Here is a 25,382-nt window from a genome sequence, read left to right on the forward strand (position 1 = left end):
CCTTTTAGATTAGCTCAAATTCATCCATTCACTTAACATATTAAATCCTTAGCATGTGCCAAGGACAATTCTAGATCCTGGAAACAACATTCAAAAACACATGATTACTGGCCTCAGAGTGTTCCAGGTCCAGTGTGAAGCCCTTCCTAATTTCCTCTTTTGAAAGTGGACTTCTTTTCTCAGTGTTTAAAACAAGAAAGCCTTACACTTACCTTGTAATAGATAATGTGTGTGTGTGTGTGTGTGTGGCATCTATTAAATAGAACTTTTAGCTTCTTAGGGGTAGAAACCATGTCTATTTTTCTTCCTAAGAACACAGCTTTCTATAAAATAGGTGCTCAAAATTATTTTGTTGTGGTATGTTAGAGTGAAAAACTAAGTGTACAAATTCTGTATCATGATAAAATCATCTTTTCTCTCAGAAAACTCTAAGGATTAGAATGTGTTAACAATTCAGAAAATTCAGATGTTAGCAATTAGTACTATAAAGAGAAGGCTAACTTCTGCTTTGATAAACAGAATGGGAAAGGCTTATCAGGCAGCAAAGAGAAAGGGCTAAGGTAGAGAACACAAAACTTGAATTAAAATCATAAAATTTGAAAATATTTTCTTTCATCTCCAAGGGAAGGAGGGGGAAATCATAGTTCTTATAGATAAGTAGCTGAAATACAGTATATTACTCAAAACCAATCTAAGAACATAGACATTTTGGGGACTCTGAGTAAGCAAAAGAACTAACCTCATTAATTCCTCCACTTTATCATCTACATCTAGGTCCTCTTCTGAGGCTTCAAAACTGTAAGACCTCTGACCCATGCTGTTTGCATGGTAGCGAGTGGGTGACATCTTTCCATTGGACGTGGATAATCGCTCATTATTCTCCCTCCCATTTTGATTAGTAGTGCAAGGCTGTGGGGAGGTATCATAACTGTTGCTAGGAGATGGGGACATTCCAGAATGCTGGGTCTGTGTGGAAGCTGTAGCTGTAGAGGAAGATGCTGGAACATTGTTGGTACTATTTCCATAAGAACTTCCTCCATAGCTGGACCTTCTTCCAAACTTGTCACTATGCTCTTGATCAAGACGGTCCAAAGTTTCCAAGGCGTGGAGAATTTCATGTTTAGTCATTCCAGTACGCCGAAGGCGCTGAAGCAGATCTATCTGCTCTATGGTAAATCTGGGTTCATCTGTATAGTGAGACATGGTTTCCAGCAAACTAAAAAAAAAAAATTAAAAAAAAATCCTTTTATTTACAACATGTACCAAAGAACATATCATTATAGAGAATGCTCAGGAGATGATGCAAAATATTTCTACAACAATTTCTTTACTGAAAATGATTAAGACATTATTATTATAAGAACAGTTATTATCATTCCATGCTAAAATGTTTTTGTCATGGCAAATGGATTGGTACAGTTACTGAGTTTATTAGCAGATGGACATTAGGTGTAACACAAAACCCAATTTCATATGGCATACAATTTACACTTTCCTCAATTTGGTAAATATCTGAACCAAAATTTCAGTTATGGCAATAATACCAAAACAACAGATTACATACATACACTTTTAATACTAGTCTATTTGTGTTATTCACAGGTGTTTTTTCCATCTCAAATTCATTACTCTACATTAGAGTAGTATTAATGAAAAGTTGTTGTGAAAACAGTTTGTATTATCTGGTTTTAATAAGTATCAGAAAAATGACCTAGGAAGTCTGTATCTTCATTTAGTGTAAACAAATGACTTGATAAGGTAAGCTCAGGCAAATACTAATAACCAGCAAAAATTTAAACGGAAAAGTAAGAAGGTACATAAAAAAACTTATTAAGCACCATTTCACCCACCACTTAGCAATTTTGTTCAGTATCTCATTTCTGTAATGCATTCTCTCTTAATAGTTATCCCGAGAAATGGATCTTTCATGGTTGCAGCCAAACTATTCATTTTTCTTGGGAAATTGCTTCCACATTATGTTTCCTTTAACTAACACAAGAAACTGTAGCACGCCAGAAAATGTCAGAGTCATAACAATATTAAGTTTAAGCAAATTATCAAATTTAAAAATTCTCACTACTTGAATTCCTTTCTTATAAAACCTGACTTTCCTAATCTAAGATTTTTTTAAAGATTTTTTTTTATAGTTCTAGTGCCAAATAGGATGCATGGCATACAGTAGGCTCTTAATAAATGTTCGCTAATGGAAATAAATGTCAAGGAATTGTCTCATCCTTTACAGGTAAACATCTGTTCTGGGCCAGTTCCCCACAGCTGTTCAAAGTCTGTTTCTTTGGGGGCTCCTGGGTGGCTCAGTTGGTTGAGCGACTGCCTTCGGCTCGGGTCATGATCCTGGAGTTCCAGGATCGAGTCCCGCATTGGGCTCCCTGCTCAGCGAGGAGCCTGCTTCTCCCTCTAACCCTCCCCCATCTCATGTACTCTCTCTCTCTCTCTCATTCTCACTCTCTCAAAATAAATAAATAAATCTTTGGGAAAAAAAGTCTGTTTCTTCATCCCTCTACACTAAAAATTTACTGAACATTCACTTCTAGGCAGGCATTGGGCGAGAGTTTCATAGAATGTAATTTCATCTGATTGGGAGCAAAAAAGTCCTGTGGCAGACTTTTAAAATCTTATATTGACTGATCATTGAGGAAACTAAATCTCAGAGTGGTTCTGTACCTTGCAAAAAGTCTGATTAAGAGTAGAAAAAAGATTTAAACCTAGATCTTACTGACTCCAAAATCATATATTATTCTGCTTTCCAACATATAGCAGGACTTACTGGAATCCTATGATTTGGGATATAGGCTATTGAACTTTTTTAAGTCTCCAGTTAAAACCACTTAGGGGGTGCCTAGGTGGCTCAGTCAGTTGAGCAGCTGCCTTCAGCTCAGGTCATGATGCCAGGGTCCTGGGATGGAGCCCCACATCAGGCTCCTTGCTCAGCGGGGAGCCTGCTTCTCCCCTGCCTGCCGGTCCCCCTCTTGTGCTTGCTCTGTCTCCCTCTCTCTCTCGTTCTGTGTCAAATAAATAAATAAATAATCTTAAAACAAAAAAAACCCACTTAGCTAAAACCACTCTACTGATGGACTAGAGGTCCTAGTAATAGGTTTTTAAATTTAAATCTTTGCTACACCTGGAATTTATATTTACTTAATGAATGTGAAAGGATTTGAGCTTTATTTTTTCCCAGATGCATAGGTGGCTGTCCAATATGCTTTACTGAGTAATATGTCTCTTCTCTTCTAATCTGAAATACAACCTTTTTCATATACAAAATTTCCACACAAATCTCCATCTACCTTTGGATTCTCTGTTCTGTTCCATTGACTGTTTTGTCTTTCAGATCCTTCTAAAAATAAGCAGGCAGAAATCTAGAATTTTTATGTGAAATCACTCTACTTTTAGAGACAGGCTAATTAAAAATAAAACAAACACATTTTGTGGACCACAAATAACATGCTGCAAGCCATTTGTGGTCATAGGTCACGATGTCTGCCTTAGACTTGTACGTTATCTTCCGCTTTCTTCTAATACTCACTGCGACAAGCTATCTCTGATACAAGTCCTATTTTCATAATTATTACATTCTTTCTTGATTGCCTGGGTTTTTCCTCCAACATTTTATAATGAAAAACATTAAACATACACAAAAATTAAAAGAAATTTGCAGTGAACACTCACATACTAACCATCTATGTTTTACTGTTAACATTTTACTTGCTTTATAACTTAACTTTATAACTTCCCTTATGTAGCCATACCTATATTCATCTTATTTTTTATGCATTTTAAAATCAGTTACAGACATCTGTATACTTTCTCCTATATATTTCCACATGCATTGCATTAATTAGAACCCAGTATTTGTTCAGGTTTTTTCTTTTGAGGAAAAATTTACATAAAAGAAAATACACAAGTCTTATGTTTACCATTCTATGACTTTTGAGAAGTACATACTGTAAAAAATATATTACCTGTGAAAACGCCTGTGAAGATACAGAATATTACTAACATCCCAAGAAGTGCCCCCTTCCCAGTTAATCCTTGGCCCCTTCTCTCACAGGGAACCACTGCTCAGATTTTTCCCATCACAGATTAGTTTTCCCTGTTCTAGAACTTTACATAAATGGAATTTCTACATACTCTTTTCACTCAGCATAAAGTTTTTGAGATTCATATCCAATGTAGTGTGTATCAGCAGTTTGTTCCTTTTTACTGTTGAGTAGTACTTCATTATAGGAAGATACTCCATGTTTGTTTATCCATCCTATTTTAGACACATGGACTGTTTCCAATCATTAGCTATTCTAACTGCTTTGGCTATGGGGCACCTGGGTGGCTCAGTCAGTTAAACATCCGACTCTTGGTTTTGGCTCAGGTCATGGTCTCATGGGTTGTGGGGTCAAGCCCCGTGTCAGTCTCCTGGCTCAGCAAGGAGTCTGCTTCAAGATTCTCTCCCCCTGCCCCTCTCCCAGCTCACGAGCTCTTACTCTCTCTCACTCAAACAAATAAATCTTTAAATGCTTTGGCTATTACAATTGTACTTTACTACTTGTTAGCTTAATATATCCCCCTCCCTAATATATCATCATCTAGTTGGGAGAGAAGAGAAAACTGCAACCAGAGTAACTCATTTATTTTTTTCTCCTGACCAATTTCAAAAGAACAATATACCTGGCTTCACATAAATGATCTATTATTAAAATGTTATGCAGTGTTGGTAATGTTCTGTTCTATGCTAATTATATTACACTGGTATATACAGTGTGAATATCCACCAAGTAGTGACTACTGATTTGTGCATTTTCAGTAGGTATATTAGGCTTAAATAAAGTTTGTTGAAAGAGCTATGTGAACATTTTCCAAGTGGCTTATAAGAGACACTTAATACTTTAGTTTCTGTTATAACCCTTAGCCATTTGTCTGCTCTACCAGTGCTTAGCAACGTATTAAACCCTAATCCTAAGAACTTCTCTTTAAAAGCAGATGCCAAATGACACAAACAAATGGAAACATAGTCCATGCTCATGGATTGTAAAAACCAATACTGTTAAAATGTCCATACTACCCAAAGAAATCTATAGATTTAATGCAATCACTATTAAAACACTAACAGCATTTTTCACAAAACTAGAGCAAATAATCCTAAAATTTGTATGGAACCACAAAAGACCCAAATAGCCAAAACAATCTGGAAAAAGAAGAACTAAACTGTATGTATCACCACCCAGATTTCAAGATATACTACAAATCACTAGTAATCAAAACAGTATGGTATTGGCACAGAAATAAACACACAGATCAATAGAACAGAACAGAAAGCTCAGAAATAATCCCATGATTATGTGGTTAAGTAATCTTCGACAAAGGAGGCAAGAATATGCAATAGGAAAAAAATCTCTTCAACAAATGGTGTTGGGAAAACTGAACTACATGCAAACGAGTGAAACTGGACCACTTTCTTATACCATACACAAAAGTAAACTCAAAATGGATTAAGGACCTAAATGTGAGACCTGAAACCATAAAAATCCTAGAAAAGGGCACACACAGTAGTGTCTCTGACACTGGCCATGAAAACACCTTTCTAGATATGTCTCTTGAGGCAAGGGAAACAAAAACAAAAATAAACAATTGGGACTACATCAAAATAAAAAGCTTCTGCATAGCAAAAGAAAGAAAACTAAAAGACAACCTACTAAATGGGAGAAGAGATTTGCAAATGATATACCCAATAAAGGGTCAGTATCCAAAATATATAAAGAATTTATACAACTTAACACCAAAGAACCCAAATAATCCAATTCAAAAATGGGCAGAGGACTTGAATAGACATTTTTCTAAAGACATATAGATGGCCAAAAGACACATGAAAAGATGTTCAACATCACTCATCATCAAGGAAATGCAAATCAAAACTACAATGAGGTATCACCTCACCTGTCAGAATGGTTAACGTCAAAAACACAAGAAACAAGAAGTATTGGTGAGGATGTGGAGAAAAAGGAACTCATGTGCACTGTTGGTGACAATGCAAACTGGTGCAGCCACTGTGGAATATAGTATGGAGGTGCCTCAAAAAATTAAAAATAGAACTATCCTATGATCCAGTAATTCCACTACTGGGTATTTACCCAAAGAAAATGAAAACACTAATTCAAAAAGATAGATGTACCCCTATGTTTATTGCAACATTATTAACAATAGTCAAATTATGGACCAGCCCAAATGTCCACTGTTAGATGAATGGATAAAGAAGATGTAGTGTGTATATATATATATAAATATATATATAGAGAGAGAGAGAGAGAGAGGAATATTAGTCATAAAAATAATGAAATCTTCCCATTTGTAACCCCATGGATAGAACTAGAGAGTATAAATCTAAGTGAAAGAAGTCAGTCAAAGACAAATATCATGATTTCACTCATGTGGAATTTAAGGAACAAAACAAATTGTACAAAGAATAAGAGACAAACAAAAAAAAAGACTCAACTATAGGGAACAAACTGTGAGAGGGGAGGTAGGTGAGGGATGGGTGAAACAGGTGAAGGAGATTAAAAGTACACATCATGATGAGCGCTGAGTAATGTACAGAATTGGTGAATCACTATATGGTAAATCTGAAACTAATATAACACTGTATATTAAATATTCTGGAATTAAAATTAGAAATTAAAAACATGGGCGCTTGTGTGGCTCAGCCGGTTAAATGTCTACCTTTGGCTCAGGTCATGATCCCAGGGTTCTGGGATGGAGCCCCACACCGGGCTCCCTGCTCAGCGGTGAGTCTGCTTGTCCCTCTCTCTCCCCCTGCCCTTCCCCCTGCTTGTGATGCACTCTCTCTCTCAAATAAATTTTAAAAATCTTTAAATAAATACATGTAACTGCCCAATCCCTTTAGAATCCAAATAATTAACCCCTGAATTTACTGATTTGGTAAGCTGAGGTTTCTATACATTATTCTTTCCCCTTGTAAATAAAGTAGACCTGTCCTTTGCTAACTTCAGTCTTAATGCTTTCAAAATACACCATAAACTGACCTTAGTTTAAATGAGACTTCGAGAACTGTTTTTATTATATGGACAAAAAACATCAATCCTGATTTTTTCCTATTTATTTTCCTATCCTATTTATATCAGAACAGGTAGTATCTGTATATAATTCTTTAAACCTTTTTCTGTATGGAGCAGGACACTGTATGACAGCATAAAACTAAAATAAATTTTACATGAATTTAACCTGTTAATGAAAAATACCATCCCAAAGCTTATATTAGAACTATCAAGACTCACAGTATCCAAAACAAGTTAATATTTTATGTCATTTCAGATTCACTATGAGAAACATTTTTATTCCAAAAGCCATAAAAGGAGTTAACAGAACATATGTATTATTTTTTCAGCCTCGAGTGCCTCACTGTTTCCAACCACATGTTCTTGGGACTGCCTCTTGTAATACCCCACCTCCTAGCCAACAGGGTGGGCACATAAGGAAGCCAAGCCTTGCTCTCCTCAAAATATTTAGGTTAGATCAGCAGGAAAATGGATAGTCACTATAACCGTGCTCAGCTGCAGGAAGATACTAGTCTGATACATTCCTCACAGTGTGAAAGAAGCGACTGTGTAGGAGAATAAAGCAGACATAATAGGAAATGCAGAGCAAAGGAGAAAGCTCTGCAGTGTTCATACTCTTTGTTCTAGTAATTCCTGAGTCCCTGCTACATCTCTGTCCTTCTTGCTATATGTTATATAAGAGCATAAATTTCCCTTTATGCTATACCTTGTTTAAATTGGACGTTTGTGCCTTGCACCAAGAGAGGTCCCTAGTACAAAGATACACCTAATGTAAAAAGATCTACAATTGCTAAAAGGGAATGCATGATCCCTACAGAGTAGAATGATAGTGGCACGACCAGGATCAAATCATGCATATGACACTGAATGTACTATATTTCACTGAGAAAATGCCAAGATTAGAAGTTTTCTTGGATATCAAGAATAGTATCTCCATGTGCATTAACATAAACAAAGGTATAGCCTGTCATTTCCACACTTTGTTTCTCATAATTTACCTAGTTTAAGCATGTAATCCTGAAATTATGGCAGTAAATGACCTACAAAGGTCATCTAAATCTATGATACCAGCAATTCTTTTATAACAGAAAAAGATTACATGTAAAAACTGAATTAATTTTCTTATGTAGCACAAGAGCTGTTCACAGGATAAGGAATGTCTTTCAATTTAAATGACTAATCTGAATGCAGACTCAGGCCAACAATAATTGAAAATGATGTGAGAAGAATTTTGACACTGCAGTAACACAGACAATGTTTAAAGCATAAAAGAACAGTTAAATTCAGGAATTATGGCTCAGTTCATAAACTGATATTCCAAAAGACTATACTATTGGACCATAATAGTAAACCTATTTTATAATAAATTTTATCCCTACTTGGATTTGTACCTAAACCCTTCTTAGATTGGCATTTGCTCCAGAACACTTTCTTAAACTAAATTTTATAAACATATAGAGCAAAGAAGGTTAAAGCATTTACAAATGATTAATCTTGAAATCACCTGTGCAAAAATGACATTACTACCTTACTTGTAGAACATTAATAGTTACTAAGAGTTTATTAAAATAACAGCATTTAGCATTTTCTTCAGCTTGATTCTGCTTGCTATCCTTTTATCTAGAATGACTAGGCAAAATATGACCTACTCATAAGTTAGTTTTGTTTCGCATACTTTGTATTTACATTCTAGAGGTAATCGTAATATCCATCAACTAAAGATGTACTCAGGCCCTTCTTACTATTTATGGCACATTAGCCTCTTTCACAATTATTATTACCACCAAAGGAGTGGGAATCTTAAAGTTTAAAATGGTAAGAGGGGCACCTGGGTGGCTCACTCAGTTAAGAGGCTGCCTTCGGCTCAGGTCATGATCCCCGGGTCCTGGGATTGAGCCCCACGTCCGGGTCCCTGCTCAGTGGAGAGCCTGTTTCTCCCTCTCTCTCTGCCTGCCACTCTGCCTACTTGTGCTTTTTCTGTGTCAAATAAATAAATAAAATCTTAAAAAATAAAATAAAAAATAAAAAAATAAAATAAGAAGTGAGAATAAGTAAGAAATGAAGATTTACTGGGGACTGAGCTTGACAGTATGATAAGATGATTCTGTAATTCAAACCAATAGGAGAACTGACTAAAACAAAAGATTAGAGGCTATGACTACAAACGACAACACAAAAATGTTCTTTTCATAATAAAAAGACTTTGAGAAAAATGAGATTATATTCCAATGTGCCAATCATACTATATAATAGTTATTTTTAAATTACCACTGATTAAGATTGAAATTTTCTTACTGTAGCCACCTTATACATGTCTGGGGAAAAAAAATCGAAGTAAAAATATGCAAGTTTATAGAGGGAAATATAAATTAGGTGTGGAATCAGGGAACTGGACACCATTTAGAGAAAAATCATTCATTCAACTAACATTTACTGAATATGGCCTATATGTCAGACCATGTACTTGGCAGAAAGGATTCAACAAGGAACGGATCAGGCAAAAACTCCTGGCCTCATGATGCTTACATTCTAATGGCTATTAAAAACAGCCATTAGCAAGTATATCATTAAAAAAAAAAAAAAAAAGGAAACTAAGGCCAAAAGCAATGCAGTGCTGTGCCATTTCCCAAGGATATAGCTATTTAGCAGAAACTCGGGCTACAGTTCACAACACCTGGGCCTATTCCAGAGATTCTTTGATATATGATAGAGTCAACAGAAGAGGGAAAAAACTTTAATGAAAAACCCAAATAATAAAGAAAATCTATGTTAATGTCTACTTATTGGATTATAGAACTGTCAAACAAAACGGAAGGAATTTAATCGAAATACAGACTGCACTGAATTTTAGAAAATACTTATGCTAAAGGCACTCTGCATTAGACTCTAAAGATGCACTTAATGAGCTAAAAGATACTTTATCTTCTCTAATATCTGAAATTCCCGGAATACTTTTATTCAGAGCCCTATTTAATACGAACTAGTGGTTACAGTTCATATCCTAGCACAAAAAACTCTCAACATAATACCACCATCTCAATTTGTATTTTTTGCCTGACTCCAAAGAAAGGCTACTGATGACATTAGCTAACAGGCTTAACTACATTATTATCTCCAGGAGGTAAAGGAAAATGGCCAAGGTGCTTCGGAGTTTGCACACAAAGGCGGGGTTAAGGTAAATATGCTTCCAATATTCTGCTTGTCACAAGGAATTTAACACTAGCTAGCCATCTATTTTGTAAGTTTCTAACCTATTAAGCAGTTTGAAATAATTAGTAGAGTAGTTTTATATTAAAAATGAATGTCAGACTTCAAAGTTGAAAATAAATGGTAAAGGAGAAAGTGATAGATTTCAAAATTCATTCCTTTCCACTATGATTATGAAAAAATTCTTTCAACTCTGTGAATGCCTGCTGTCATTTTTGGATCATAATCATAATGATTTCTTCACTTTATTAAAAACAATAGGGAAGGGGTGCCTGGGTGGCTCAGTTGGTTGGGCAACTGCCTTCAGCTCAGGTCATGATCCCGGGGTCCTGGGATCGAGTCCCACATCGGGCTCCCCCTGCTCTGCAGGAAGCCTGCTTCTCCCTCTGCCTCTGCCTGCCATTCCCCCTGCTTGTGCTCTCTCTCTCTGTCGAATAAATGAATAAAATCTTTAAAAAAAAAAAAAAAAACAATAGGGAAGATAAGAAAAGGACTAGATACTTACACCACTGGAAAGGAACTGAGCATACTTTACATGAGGTGAATCAATATCCTTCCTAGAGATGATCAGCGTTATTAACCATTCTGTAGAATACAGAAAAATTCAGAAATACTTGTTAATCAATTGTTGAATAAAAATTTTATATAAAGATATTAACAGTCAACATCAGGTAACCATGTTTTTAAAATTATTTTGTACTTTTAAGATGAAATCTTCGTTTGACGCAAAATTTAAAAAATAAAAAAAATTATGAATAGCTTTTACAATTATTCACTTGGAAAAAGTAATAAAAATCATACTCCTGAAATTTAATGTTATCAGACACCACCCAGGGAAACAGATATAAATGTGCGATGGAATGTATATATTACTGTGACATTTGAGAACACTATTTGATAATAATATCAGTGCATTTATGCAGCACCCTATAAGCAAAAAACCCACCACAACATGACTACAGCTAAAGGTCTTAACTGTGGGGTAAATTCTGGGGTCTAGTTCCAAGTATATTTGTACTTATTTTACTGCTAGCCAAATCTTAAGTGACTTAATTTCTCTAAGTCTCAATTTCTGCATCTATAAAACAGGGATGATCCAAAACTACCTCAAAGAGCTACAAGAAGTTAAAACATTTTTTTTAAATGGCGATGAAAGCACTTCACAAGCTATCAAGTAGCAGGAGCTATTATTAACAATTTAAAAAGGAGATTAGTATCCATGTTATTTTAGATTACTGAACACAGTGGAAGTTAATAATAGAGTGAGTCTAGTACTTCTATCTTCTGATTAGCATTCTACTGCTTTATTCACCATTCAGACCCTGTGACCCCTTTCAATTCAGACATAGATTTTAACAAAAAATGAAATCTACTATTCACGGCTTAGGAGCTAAAGATCATGTATTACTGACTGAACTTATTAGCAGTTTCAAACCACAATCTATAGAAGCAACAATTTCCATTAACTCAAAGTTAAGATTATAAATTATACGAAAGTTAAAAATGTTGATGTCAAAACTCTCACATTAAAATACACATTCAGCACTGAATTATATTAAGCAAGACCAAAGTGTCTAACAGTGACTAATGATATATGCGAAATGTACTGGGTAAAGTTAGAAACCTTTCACATTTGCATATCCTAAGTTGTAGCTTTAATGAAGTTCCTGTTGTAGTTAATTTTCTTGCTGACTTAAGAAATACCTGTCCTAAAAAAAAGTAGATATAAAGTACAAAGAAAATCTACTGAAAGTGTTGCTGATTGCAAAAATATCCAAACTAAGCCAAAAAACTGATTACTGGTCAATATACATTTTTCCATTCTTGCTCAAATTCAGTTAAAATATATTAAAGATCTACTTGCCCTGACAGAGGCACAAAGTCATAATAAGAGTAAGGTATGGTCCCAGTAGTGTAGGAGCATATTAAACTGTAAAAGAAGGTCAAATAAAATTAAACACACACACACACACACACACACACACACACACACACACCCCTCTATAATAAAATGCATAATGTGATAAGACTAAAAATACAAGGTTTATGAGAGTAACAATTTAGAGATTAATTTAGGCTACAGAGACCTGGGAAGACTTCTTAGAGTGAGATCTCAGCTGTTATCTGAAGATCAGAATAAGACTTCCACCAAACCTAGGTGTAAAGGCAGGTGAGAATCAGTGGAAGAAAGATTCCAGGGAGAAGGGACAGTTAAAGGAGACGACGAGCTAGATTTAAGGATTAAGTAGACCTATGTGGCTGGCCTTTTACATATATGCATGAGAAATACATAGGCTAGAAAGGGAAGACTTCAACAATCTGTGGAAGGCTGGTAAAAGTCTCACAGCAATCCTGACTTTTATTCTGCAAATATGTGGACTATGGTAACAACCAAATCAGACAATCTAGGAAGTAAATTACCAAAGACCCTCATTTCACAGGTGAGGAAACTGAGATTAAGTCACTGATACAGACTTGGTGTACTGCAAATCACTGAGTTTCTGTTATTTATATTACGGGTATAAATGGGCTTAAAATATTCAATAGAACTAAAATATTCTAAGGACAGAAGAGTAAGCAAGTAAGGTGGTGCTATGAGTTCTCTATTCTCAGGCTCAATGTCACAAAGCCCTCCCTGCATAGGAGACATTTTTTTTTTTAATTGACAGATTTTTAAAAAATTGTTTTAAAAATGAGTTTAATAAATATTAAAACTTATTTAAATGAGTTTAAATAAAAATTAAACTCACAGCCATTTGAAAGGCCATTATCAGGGGTGCCTGAGTGGCTCAGTCAGTTAAGCATCTCTTGGTTTCAGGTCAGGTCATGATCACATGATCATGAGATCATGGGATCTTGAGAATGAGTCTTGCATCAGACTCTCTCTTCCTCTTCCTCCGCACTCCCCAACCCTGCACATGCGTGTTCTCTCTCAAATAAATAAATCAATCTTAAAAAAGGGGCGGTCATTATCGAAAAAACAGAAAATAACAAGTATTGGCAAAGATGTGGAGAAAATGAAACCTTCCTGGTGTTGCTGGTCAGAATGTAAAATACTGCAGTCATTATGGAAAACAGTATGGAGGTTTTTCAAACATTAAAAATAGAACTACCTTATGATCCAGTAATTCTACTACTGGGTATTTATCAAAGAAAATGAAAGAACTAAATCAAAAATATATATGCACCCCTATGTTTATTGTAGCATTATTTATAATAGCCAAAATATGAAAGCAATCTAAGTGTCCACTGATAGATGAATGGATAAAGATGTGCCATATATATATATATATATAAACGCAATATTACTCAGCCATAAAAAAGAATGGAATCTGAGATAGCAAGACAGACCCAGAGGGTCAGATATAAGTCAGATTGAGAAAGACAAATACCATATAATTTCACTCATATATGGAATCTAAAAAATAAAACAAATGAATAAACAAGGAAACAAAAAGCAGAATCAGACCTATAAATACAAAAAAATACACTGATGGTTGCCAGAGGGAAGGGAGGTGGGGGGATGAGCAAAATGGGTAAAGGAAAAAGTGGGAGATACAGGCTTCCATGTTATGTCATGGGAATAAAAGGTACAGCATGTGGGATATAGTCAGTGATATCGCAAAAGCATTGTGTGGTGACAGATGGTAGATACACTTAGGGTGAGCACAGCATAACACTTAGAGTTGTGGAATCACTATGTTGTACTCCAGAAACTAATGTAATATTGTGTGTCAAGTATACTCAAAAAAAAAAAAAAAACCTCAAAAAAGAAAAGAAATCTGAACTTAAAAAAAAAAGAGGTTTTTAGGGATAAAAGTTCATGGATGCTGGATCACATCAAGCACCCAGCTCTAAAAAGCAAATAACCTATAAAAGTTAATCAGCTCCTCATTGGACCCTTCATTTTTGTACTTTAAAAAGAGAGGGCTCCTGGGTAGTTCAGGTGGGTAAGTATCTGACTCTTGATTTCAGCTCAGGTTGTGATCTCAGAGTCATGAAATCGAGCCCCCCACCTCTCAGACTCTGTGGTCAGCGGGGAGTCAGCTGAAGATTCTCTCCCTCACCCACTACCACTGTCCCCCCTTGCGTGCACGCTCTTTCTCTCTAAAATAAAGCAATCTTTAAAAAATAATTTAAAAAACAAAGTTAAAGAACATTCACAGATGACAGTGATGAAAGAATCCTGTGCCAACAAGCTTACATTTTGATACATGAAAAAAACTGCAAATATGCAAAAATTCAGAGAGTGTATTTTCTCAGGCACCCCAATTAAGAAAAATAATTGAGGAAAGGTTCTAACTAAGAAAAAATAAACCAGAAAAAGAGATGTGGTAACAGAGAAGATGAAGAAAAAGAATAATATTGTAATCAATGAAACTTTCAGTTTATATTATATAATATACATTTAAATAATAACCAAATGTCTAGGAATGTATAACTTATATGATAAAGACTCTTGAAACAAAAAGATTATATCATATAAACATTTTAATAATTTTCTAAACTATTAAAAGTAAAAGAGTTGTAGACAGGTGAGATGAAGGTAGGCAGAAGTAAAAATACTTCCAAAATCTCATGAGGAAAAAGAGGATAAGGGGAAAAAGGAAGAGAGAAAATAAAATAAAAGTATTCTAAAGGTCTCATCTTTTCAAGGTCAAGAAGCCACCAGGGAAAGCAGAGAGCATCTTTTGAGGGAAAAGAGTATTTTGTTTTCAGGTAACTGCAAAGAAGCATGTATCAGTCAAGGTATAATTTTAAGGTCAAAAGTACTTAGCAGGATAAAGAAAAATATTATACAATTATAAAATACACAGTTTATGACTAAAATGTAAGAGTTAAAAAATTATATATACCAAACAACATAGGTAATAAAGTAAAACTTATTAGAACTTTAATAAATTTATTTTTTATATTTAAATAATTTTTATTGTTATGTTAATCACCATACATTACATCATTAGTTTTTGATGTAGTGTTCCACGATTCATTGTTTGTGCATAACACGCAGTGCTCCATGCAGAACGTGCCCTCTTTAATACCCATTACCAGGCTAACCCATCCCCCCACCCCCCTCCCCTCTAGAACCCTCAGTTTGTTTTTCAGAGCCCATCCTCTCTCATGGTTCGTCTCCCCCTCCGACTTACTCCCCTTCATTCTTCCTCTCCTGCTATCTTCTTCTTTTTCTTTTTCTTAACATATATTGCATTATTTGTTTCAGAAGTACAGATCTGTGATTCATCAGTCTTCTACAATTCACAGCACGCACCATAGCACATACCCTCCCCAATGTCTATCACCCAGCCACCCAATCCCTCCCACCACCCCACCACTCCAGCAACACTCAGGTGGTTCCCTGAGATTAAGAGTACCGCATATCAGTGAGGTCATATGATATATGTCTTTCTCTGATTGACTTATTTCACTCAGCATAACACCCTCCAGTTCCATTCACGTCGTTGCAAATGGCAAGATCTCATTCCTTTTGATGGCTGCATAATATTCCATTGTGTATATATATCACATCTTCTTTATCCATTCATCTGTCGAGGGACATCTTGGCTCTTTCCACAGCTTGGCTATTGTGGACATTGCTGCTACAAACAGTGGGGTGCACGTACCCCTTCGGATCCCTACATTTGTATCTTTGTGGTAAATACCCAGTAGTGCAATTGCTGGATCCTATGGTAGCTCTATTTTCAATTGTTTGAGGAACCTCCATACTGTTTTCCAGAGGGGTTGCACCAGCTGGCATTCCCACCAACACTGTAGGAGGGTTCCCCTTTCCCACATCCCCAACATCTGTTGTTTCCTGACTTGTTAATTTTAGCCATTCTGACTAGTGTGAGGTGGTATCTCTTTGAGGTATTGATTTGGATTTCCCTGATGCCAAGCGATGTTGAGCACTTTTTAATGTGTCTGTTGGCCACTTGGATGTCTTCTTTGGAAAAATGTCTGTTCATGTCTTCTGCCCATTTCTTGATTGGATTATTTGTTCTTTGGGTGTTGACTTTGATAAGTTCTTTATAGATTTTGGATACTAACTCTTTATCTGATATGTCATTTGTAAATATTTTCTCCCATTCTGTCTTTTGGTTTTGTGGACTGTTTCTTTTGCTATGCAAAAGCTTTTTATCTTGATGAAATTCCAATAGTTCATTTTTGCCCTTGCTTCCCTTGCCCTGGCGATGTTTCTAGGAAGAAGTTGCTGCGGCTGAGGTCGAAGAGGTTGCTGCCTGTGTTCTCCTTTAGGATTTTGATGGACTCCTGTCTCACGTTTAGGTCTTTGAACCATTTGGAGTCTATTTTTGTGTGTGGTGTAAGGAAATGGTCCAGTTTCTTCTGCATGTGGCTGTCCAATTTTCCCAACACCATTTGTTGAAGAGACGGTCTTTTCTCCATTGGACATTCTTTCTTGCTTTGTCGAAGATTAGTTGACCATAGAATTGAGGGTCCATTTCTGGGCTCTCGATTCTGTTCCATTGATCTCCGTGTCTGTTTTTGTGCCAGTACCATACTGTCTTGATGATGACAGCTTTGTAATAGAGCTGGAAGTCTGGAATTGTGATGCCGCCAGCTTTGCTTTTCTTTTTCAATATTCCTCTATTTGGGGTCTCTTCTGGTTCCATATAAATTTTAGGATTATTGGTTCCATTTCTTTGAAAAAAGTGGATGGTATTTTGATGGGGATTGCATTGAATGTGTAGATTGCTCTAGGTAGCATTGACATCTTCACAATGTTTGTTCTTCCAATCCATGAGCATGGAACGTTTTTCCATTTCTTGGTGTCTTCTTCAATTGCTTTCATGAGTATTTTATAGTTTTCTGAGTACAGATCCTTTCCCTCTTTGATTAAATTTATTCCTAGGTATCTTATGGTTTTGGGTGCAATTGTAAATGGGACCGACTCCTTGATTTGTCTCTCTTCTGTCTTCTTGTTGGTATATAGGAATGCCACTGATTTCTGTGCATTGATTTTATATCCTGCTACTTTACTGAATTCCTGTATGAGTTCTAGCAGTTTTGGGGTGGAGTCTTTTGGGTTTTATACATAAAGTATCATATCATCTGCAAAGAGTGAGAGTTTGACTTCCTCCTTGCCGATTTGGATGCCTTTGATTTCTTTTTGTTGTCTGATTGCTGTGGCTAGGACTTCTAATACTATGTTGAATAGCCGTGGTGATAGTGGACATCCCTGCCCCGTTCCTGACCTTAGGGGAAAAGCTCTCAGCTTTTCCCCATTGAGAATGATATTCGCTGTAGGTTTTTCATAGATGGCTTTTATGATATTGAGGTATGCACCCTCTATTCCTACACTCTGAAGAGTTGTGATCAAGAAAGGATGCTGTACTTTGTCAAATGCTTTTTCTGCATCTATTGAGAGGATCATATGATTCTTGTTCTTTCTTTTGTTAATGTATTGTATCACATTGATTGATTTGCGGATGTTGAACCAACCTTGCAACCCAGGGATAAATCCCACTTGGTCGTGGTGAATAATCCTTTTAATGTACTGTTGGATCCTACTGGCTAGTATTTTGGTGAGAATTTTTGCATCCATGTTCATCAAGGATATTGGTCTGTAATTCTCCTTTTGGATGGGGTCTTTGGTTTGGGGATTAAGGTAATGGTGGCCTCATAAAATGAGTTTGGAAGTTTTCCTTCCATTTCTATTTTTTGGAACACTTTCAGGAGAATAGGTATTAATTCTTCTTGAAATGTTTGATAGAATTCCCCTGGGAAGCCATCTGGCCCCGGGCTTTTGTTTGTTGGGAGATTTTTGATGACTGCTTCAATTTCCTTAGTGGTTATAGGTCTGTTCAGGTTTTCTATTTCTTCCTGGTTCAATTTTGGTAGTTGATACATCTCTAGGAATGCACCCATTTCTTCCAGGTTATCTAATTTGCCGGCATAGAGTTGCTCATAATATGTTCTTATACTTGTTTGTATTTCTTTGGTGTTGGTTGGGATCTCTCCTCTTTCATTCATGATTTTGTTGATTTGGGTCATTTCTCTTTTCTTTTGGATAAGTCTGGCCAGGGGTTTATCAATCTTGTTAATTCTTTCAGAGAACCAGCTCCTAGTTTCGTTGATCTGTTCTACTGTTCTTTTGGTTTCTATTTCATTGCTTTCTGCTCTGATCTTTATTATTTCTCTTCTCCTGCTGGGTTTAGGCTTTATTTGCTGTTTTTTCTCCAGGTCCTTTAGGTGTAGGGTTAGGTTGTGTATTTGAGACCTTTCTTGTTTCTTGAGAAAGGCTTGTATTGCTATATACTTTCCTCTCAGGACTGCCTTTGCTGCATCCCAAAGAATTTGAATAGTTGTGTTTCCATTTTCTTTGGTTTCCATGAATTTTTTTAATTCTTCTTTAATTTCCTGGTTGACCCATTCATTCGTTAGTAGGATGCTCTTTAGCCTCTATGTATTTGAGTTCTTTCCGACTTTCCTCTTGTGATTGAGTTCTAGTTTCAAAGCATTGTGGTCTGAAAATATGCACGGAATAATCCCAATCTTTTGGTACCGGTTGATACCTAATTTGTGACCTAGGATGTGATCAATTCTGGAGAACGTTCCATGGGCACTAGAGAAGAATGTGTATTCCGCTGCTTTGGGATGGAATGTTCTGAATATGTCTGTGAAGTCCATTTGGTCCAGTGTGTCATTTAAAGTCTTTATTTCCTTGTTGATCTTTTGCTTAGATGATCTGTCCATTTCAGTCAGGGGGGTGTTCAAGTCCCCCACTATTATTGTATTGTTGTCGATGTGTTTCTTTGATTTTGTTATTAATTGCCTTATATAATTGGCTGCTCCCATGTTAGGGGCATAGATATTAAAAGTGTTAGATCTTCTTGTTGGATGAACCCTTTAAGTAGGATATAGTCTCCTTCCTCATCTGTTATTACAGTCTTTGTTTTAAAATCTAGTTTGTCTGATATAAGGATTGCCACCCCAGCTTTCTTTTGGTGTCCATTAGCATGGTAAATGGTTTTCCACCCCCTCACTTTCAATCTGGGGGTGTCTTTGGGTCTAAAATGAGTCTCTTGCAGACAGCATATTGATGGGTCTTGTTTTTTAATCCAATCTGATAGCCTGTGTCTTTTGATTGGGGCATTGAGCCCATTTACATTCAGGGTAACTATTGAAAGGTATGAGTTTAGTGCCATTGTATTGCCTGTAAGGTGACTCTTACTGTATATTGTCTGTGTTCCTTTCTGATCTATGCTGCTTTTAGGCTCTCTTTTTGCTTAGAGGACCCCTTTCAATATTTCTTGGAGGGCTGGTTTCCTGTTTGCAAATTCCTTTAGTTTTTGTTTGTCCTGGAAACTTTTTATCTCTCCTTCTATTTTCAATGACAGCCTAGCTGGATATAGTATTCTTGGCTGCATATTTTTCTCATTTAATGCTCTGACGATATCATGCCAGTCCTTTCTGGCCTGTCAGGTCTCTGTGGACAGGTCTGTTGCCAATCTAATGTTTCTACCATTGTAGTTTACATATTTCTTCTCCCGAGGTGCTTTTAGGATTTTCTCTTTGTCTCTGTGACTCATAAGTTTTATTATTAGATGTCGGGGTGTTGACGTATTTTTATTGATTTTGAGAGGGGTTCTCTGTGCCTCCTGGATTTTGATGCCTGTTTCTTTCCCCACATTAGGGAAGTTCTTTGCTATTATTTGCTCCAATATACCTTCTGCCCCTCTCTCTCTTTCTTCTTCTACTGGGATCCCAATTATTCTAATGTTGTTTCGTCTTATCGTATCACTTATCTCTTGAATTCTGCCCTCATGATCCTGTAGTTGTTTCTCTCTCTTTTTCTCAGCCTATTTTCCATCATTTGTTCTTCTATATCGCTGATTCTCTCTTCTGCCTCATTTATCCTAGCAGTTAGTGCCCCCATTTTTTATTGCACCTCATTAACAGTCTTTTTGATTTCGACTTGGTTAGATTTTAGTTCTTTTATTTCTCCAGAAAGGGTTTCTCTAATAACTTCCACGCTTTTTTCAAGCCCAGCTAGTATCTTTAAAGTCATGATTCTGAACTCTAGGTCCAACATCGTACTAATGTCAGTATTGAGTAGGTCCCTGGCAGACGGTACTATCTCTTGTTCTTTTTGCTGAGGTGATTTTTTTTCGTCTTGTCATTTTGTCCAGAGGAGAATAGATGAATGACAGAACAGAATGCTAACAGGTTAACAACGTCTCCAGCAAATATACTCTATACAAATCAGAAAAGACCTGAAACCAGGGGACAAGAAAGGGAAAGAAAGAAGAAAGAGAAAAAAAAAAGGAAAAAGAAAAAGATAAAAACAAACAAAAACAGAACAAAAAAAAAAACAATATGATCAAATATGATCAGGCTAGTGGATAGATCAGTGCCACACACTAGATTTTGGGTGTATTTTGGTCTGTTAGAAGAAAGTGCCTCCTAAAATTTTAAAGGAAGAAAGACTTATATATGTACAAAATAAGGGTTGACACAATGAAGGGATGGAAGATGACTGTAAAGACGAAAATTATAAAAGATTTTATAAAAGGAATTGATAAGAAGTTGTTTTTAAAAAGAAAGAAGATTTAAAAAATATAAAGAAAAAAGAAAAAGAAGAAAAAAAAGGGAGAGAATGTGATCAGGCAGGAGACTAGAACAAAGCCATACACTAGTGATTTAGGGTATATTTTGATCTGTTAGAAGAAACTGTATCTCAAAATTTTAAAGAGAGAACAACTTATATATATATATGCCAAAAATAAGTGTAACTACTATGAAGGGATAAAAATATGACTCCAAAAATGAAAAATAAAAAATGTTTTTTTAAAAAAGGGATTGATAAGATGTTGGTTGAAAAAGGGAAAAAGAAAAAAAAGAGTTAAAAAAATTAACTTTGAAAAACTAATGAATTATGGTAAAAAAGCCATGAATTCTATGTGCAGTATTCCCCTAGCACTGGAGTTCTCACGTTCTTGATCGATAAACTTGGTCTCGGCTTGCTGGCTGTTCGTGCTGATCTTCTGGGGGAGGGGCCTGTTGCCGTGGTTCCCAAATGTCTTTGCCAGAGGCGGAATTGCCCCGCCCTTGTGAGTCCAGGCTAGGCAAGCTGCTTGGGTTTGCTCTCAGGAGCTTTTGTTCCCTGCAAGCTCTGGGTACACCTTTGGAGGACCAGGGTGAAAATGGTGGCCTCTCAATCTCCGCCCGGAGGAGCTGAGAACTCAGGGCCCCACTCCTCAGTGTGCCCCCAGAGAAAAGCAGTCACTCCCGACTCCCGCCGCACTCCATGCTCACCCGACCTGTGACCGAGCATTTCTATCTCTGGCACCCGACCCCATGTAGAGTCTCCAAACCCAGCAGATTCCTGCGGTGCGCTCCCGCGCCGCTCCTCCTGGGGGAGGAAGGGGAGTCTCCCCAACTCTGCCGCGTGTTGGGTCCCTGCTGGAGGAGCAGTGCCCGACTGGGCCGCGGATCACAGTTTATGGCAACCCCGAGCTGAGAGCCCGCGCCTCGGCTCCGTCTCTGCAGCCGGCTTCCCCGCTCCGATACCTGGGAGCTCTGCCGCACTCAGGCACCCCCGGTCTTTCTGTGACCCCGAGGGTCCTGAGACCACACACTCCCGCGAGGGTTCCGCCCCCCGCTTAGCCACTGGAGCGACGTCCCTCAGCAGAGCTGACTTCTAAAAGTTCCGATTTTGTGTTCCGCGGCTCTATCACTTGCCAGAAGCGGGCGATGGAGGCCCCCTCCCCCGCCGTCTATCCTCCGGATTATCGCCTCGGATTCACTTCTCCACACGTCCTACCTTCCAGAAAGTGGTCGCTTTTCTGTTCAGAGTGTTGTTGCTATTCTTATCTTCGATCTCCTGTTGAGTTCGTAGGTGTTCGGAATGGTTTGATCCCTATTCTGCTGAATTCCTGAGACCAGACGAACAAAATCCAGGTCTCCTACTCCTCCGCCATCTTGCTCCGCCCCCCCTTTAATAAATTTATTTTTAAAAATACAAATATACTGAGTAATTTCAGTATACCTTTTAGAATGGACAAATACAGTTGGAAAGAAGAAAAAACAAATTTAATTATATTATCAATAAATATGATTTTTAAAAGATACCTTGTAACCCTCTAACAAAAAAGATTTTTTTCCTATGTTCATTATCATGACTGATCATAAACATGGTCATAATTAAAGTTTTAACTAATTTCAGAGATATATACCTCAAAAATTCAGAAATAATTTACAATTTCTTTCCTTAAAAACTATGAGATGACAAAAAATAGAATAAAAATAATTAAAACCCATGTGATCCAGCAAAATTTATATTCGCAATTTATGGCTTTAACAATTTTAATTTTTTTTAAAGGCAAGGGAGAAAAACACTGTAAAAAAGAAATGAAAAAAGAGAAGGGCGGAGCAAGATGGCGGAGGAGTAGGAGACCTAGATTTTGTCTGGTCTCAGGAATTCAGCTGAATAGGGATCAAACCATTCTGAACACCTACGAACTCAACAGGAGATCGAACAGGAGAGTAGCAACAACTCTCTGAACAGAGAAGCGACCACTTACTGGAAGGTAGGACGTGCAGAGAAGTGAATCCGAGGCGATATTCGGGAGGATAGACGGCGGGGGAGGGGCCTCCGCCGGCCGCTTCTGGCAAGTGCTAGAGCCGCGGAGCACAAAATCGGACCTTTTAAAAGTTGGCTCGGCGGAGGGACGTCGCTGCAGTGGCTAAGCGGGGGGTGGAATCCTCCCGGGACAGTGTGGTCTCAGGACCGTTGGGGTCACAGAGAGACCGGCGGTGCCTGAGTGCGGCAGAGCTCCCAGGTGTCGGGGCGGGGAAGCCGGCTGCAGATACGGAGCAGAGTCGCGGGCTCTCAGCTCGGGGTTGCCATAAACTGTGATCTGCGGCCCAGTCGGGGCACGGCTCCCCCAGCAAGGACCCAACAAGCAGCAGATCCGGGGAGACTCCCCTTCCTTCCCGGGGAGGAGCGGTGCGGGAACGCACTGCAGGGATCTGCTGGGTTTGGAGACTCCGAGCGGGGTCGGGTGCCAGAGATAGCAACACTCGATCACAGGCCGGGTGAGCACGGAGTGCGGCCAGAGACCGGGGACACGGGAGTGACTGCTTTTCTCTGGGGGCGCACTGAGGAGTGGGGCCCCGAGTTCTCGGCTCCTCCGGGCGGAGACTGGGAGGCTGCCATTTTCGCCCTGGTCCTCCAAAGCTGTACCGAGAGCTTGCAGGGAACAAAAGCTCCTGAGAGCAAACTGGAGCAGCTTCCTTAGCCCGGACCGACAAGGGCGGGGCAATTCCGCCTCCGGCAAAGACATTTGGAAACCACAGCAACAGGCCCCTCCCCCAGAAGATCAGCACAAACAGCCAGCAAGCCAAGACCAAGTTGATCGATCAAGGAGAATAGGAGAACTCCAGCGCTAGGGGAATACTGCACATAGATTCATGGCTTCTTTTTTTTTTTTTTTTTTTTTTACCATGATTCATTATTTCATCAAAGTTAATTTTTGTTGACTTTTTTTTATTTTTCTTTTTCCCTTTTTCAACCAACATCTTATAAATCCCTTTTTTTTAAAAAAAAACATTTTTCATTTTTTTTTTCATTTTTAGAGTCATATTTTATCCCTTCATAGTAGTTATCCTTGTTTTTGGCATATATATATAAGTTGTTCTCTCTTTAAAATTTTGAGGTACAGTTTCTTCTAACAGATCAAAATATACCCTAAACCACTAGTGTATGGCTTTGTTCTAGTCTCCTGCCTGATCACATTCTCTCCCTTTTTCCTTTTTTTTTTTTCCTTAAATCTTCTTTCTTTTTTCAAACATCTTACCAAGTCCTTTTATAAAATCTTTTATAATTTTCATCTTTACAGTCATCTTCCATCCCTTCATTGTATCAACCCTTATTTTGTACATATATGTCTTTCTTCCTTTAAAATTTTAGGAGGCACTTTTTTCTAACAGACCAAAATACGCCCAAAATCTAGTGTGTGGCACTGATCTATGCACTAGCCTGATCATATTTGATCATATTCTGCCTTTTTTGAATTGTTTTGTTTTTGTTTTTATCTTTTTTTCTTTTTTTTTTCTTTTTCTCTTTCTTTTTTCTTTCTTTCCCTTTCTTTTCCCCTGGTTTCAGGTCTTTTCTGATTTGTATACAGTATATTTGCTGGGGACGTTGTAAACCTGTTAGCCTTTTGTTCTCTCATTCACCTATTCTCCTCTGGACAAAATGACAAGACGAAAGAAATCACCTCAGCAAAAAGAACAAGAGGTAGTACCGTCAGCCAGGGACCTACTCAATACGGACATTAGTACGATGTCGGACCTAGAGTTCAGAATCATGACTTTAAAGATACTAGCTGGGCTTGAAAAAAGCGTGGAAGTTATTAGAGAAACCCTTTCTGGAGAAATAAAAGAACTAAAATCTAACCAAATCGAAATCAAAAAGGCTATTGATGAGGTGCAATCAAAAATGGGGGCACTAAATGCTAGGATAAATGAGGCAGAAGAGAGAATCAGCGATATAGAAGACCAAATGATGGAAAATAAAGAGGCTGAGAAAAAGAGAGAGAAACAACTACAGGATCACGAGGGCAGAATTAGAGAGATAAGTGATACGATAAGACGAAACAACATTAGAATAATTGGGATCCCAGAAGAAGAAGAGAGAGAGAGAGGGGCAGAAGGTATATTGGAGCAAATTATAGCAGAGAACTTCCCTAATGTGAGGAAGGAAACAGGCATTAAAATCCAGGAGGCACAGAGAACCCCTCTCAAAATCAATAAAAATAGGTCAACACCCCGACATCTAATAGTAAAACTTACGAGTCTCAAAGAGAAAATCCTGAAAGCAGCTCGGGAGAAGAGATATGTAACCTACAATGGTAGAAACATTAGATTGGCAACAGACCTATCCACAGAGACCTGGCAGGCCAGAAAGGACTGGCAAGATATCTTCAGAGCACTAAACGAGAAAAATATGCAGCCAAGAATACTATATCCAGCTAGGCTATCATTGAAAATAGAAGGAGAGATAAAAAGCTTCCAGAACAAACAAAAACTAAAGGAATTTGCAAACACGAAACCAGCCCTCCAAGAAATATT

The 25,382-nt window shown here is 37.6% G+C and overlaps 1 protein-coding gene across 7 annotated transcripts in view; it reads right to left on the bottom strand.

The window, feature by feature from the left end:
- HMBOX1 (homeobox containing 1) overlaps positions 1 to 25,382 on the bottom strand; it is a 207,405-nt gene that overhangs the window by 105,911 nt on the left and 76,112 nt on the right. For all 7 annotated transcript variants that reach the window (XM_027598025.2, XM_027598024.2, XM_027598026.2 and 4 more), the window contains exons 2-3: positions 10,795 to 10,874; positions 740 to 1,216 (exon numbers count right to left, since the gene is read on the bottom strand). In XM_027598025.2, coding sequence (XP_027453826.1) covers positions 740 to 1,216; positions 10,795 to 10,817 — 500 coding nt within the window. In that variant the 5' untranslated portion in view covers positions 10,818 to 10,874. The remainder of the gene's footprint in view (positions 1 to 739; positions 1,217 to 10,794; positions 10,875 to 25,382) is intronic.

The sequence above is a fragment of the Zalophus californianus genome, chromosome 2 (genome assembly GCF_009762305.2).
Source record: "Zalophus californianus isolate mZalCal1 chromosome 2, mZalCal1.pri.v2, whole genome shotgun sequence".
In the NCBI taxonomy this organism is placed as follows: Eukaryota; Metazoa; Chordata; class Mammalia; order Carnivora; family Otariidae; genus Zalophus; species Zalophus californianus.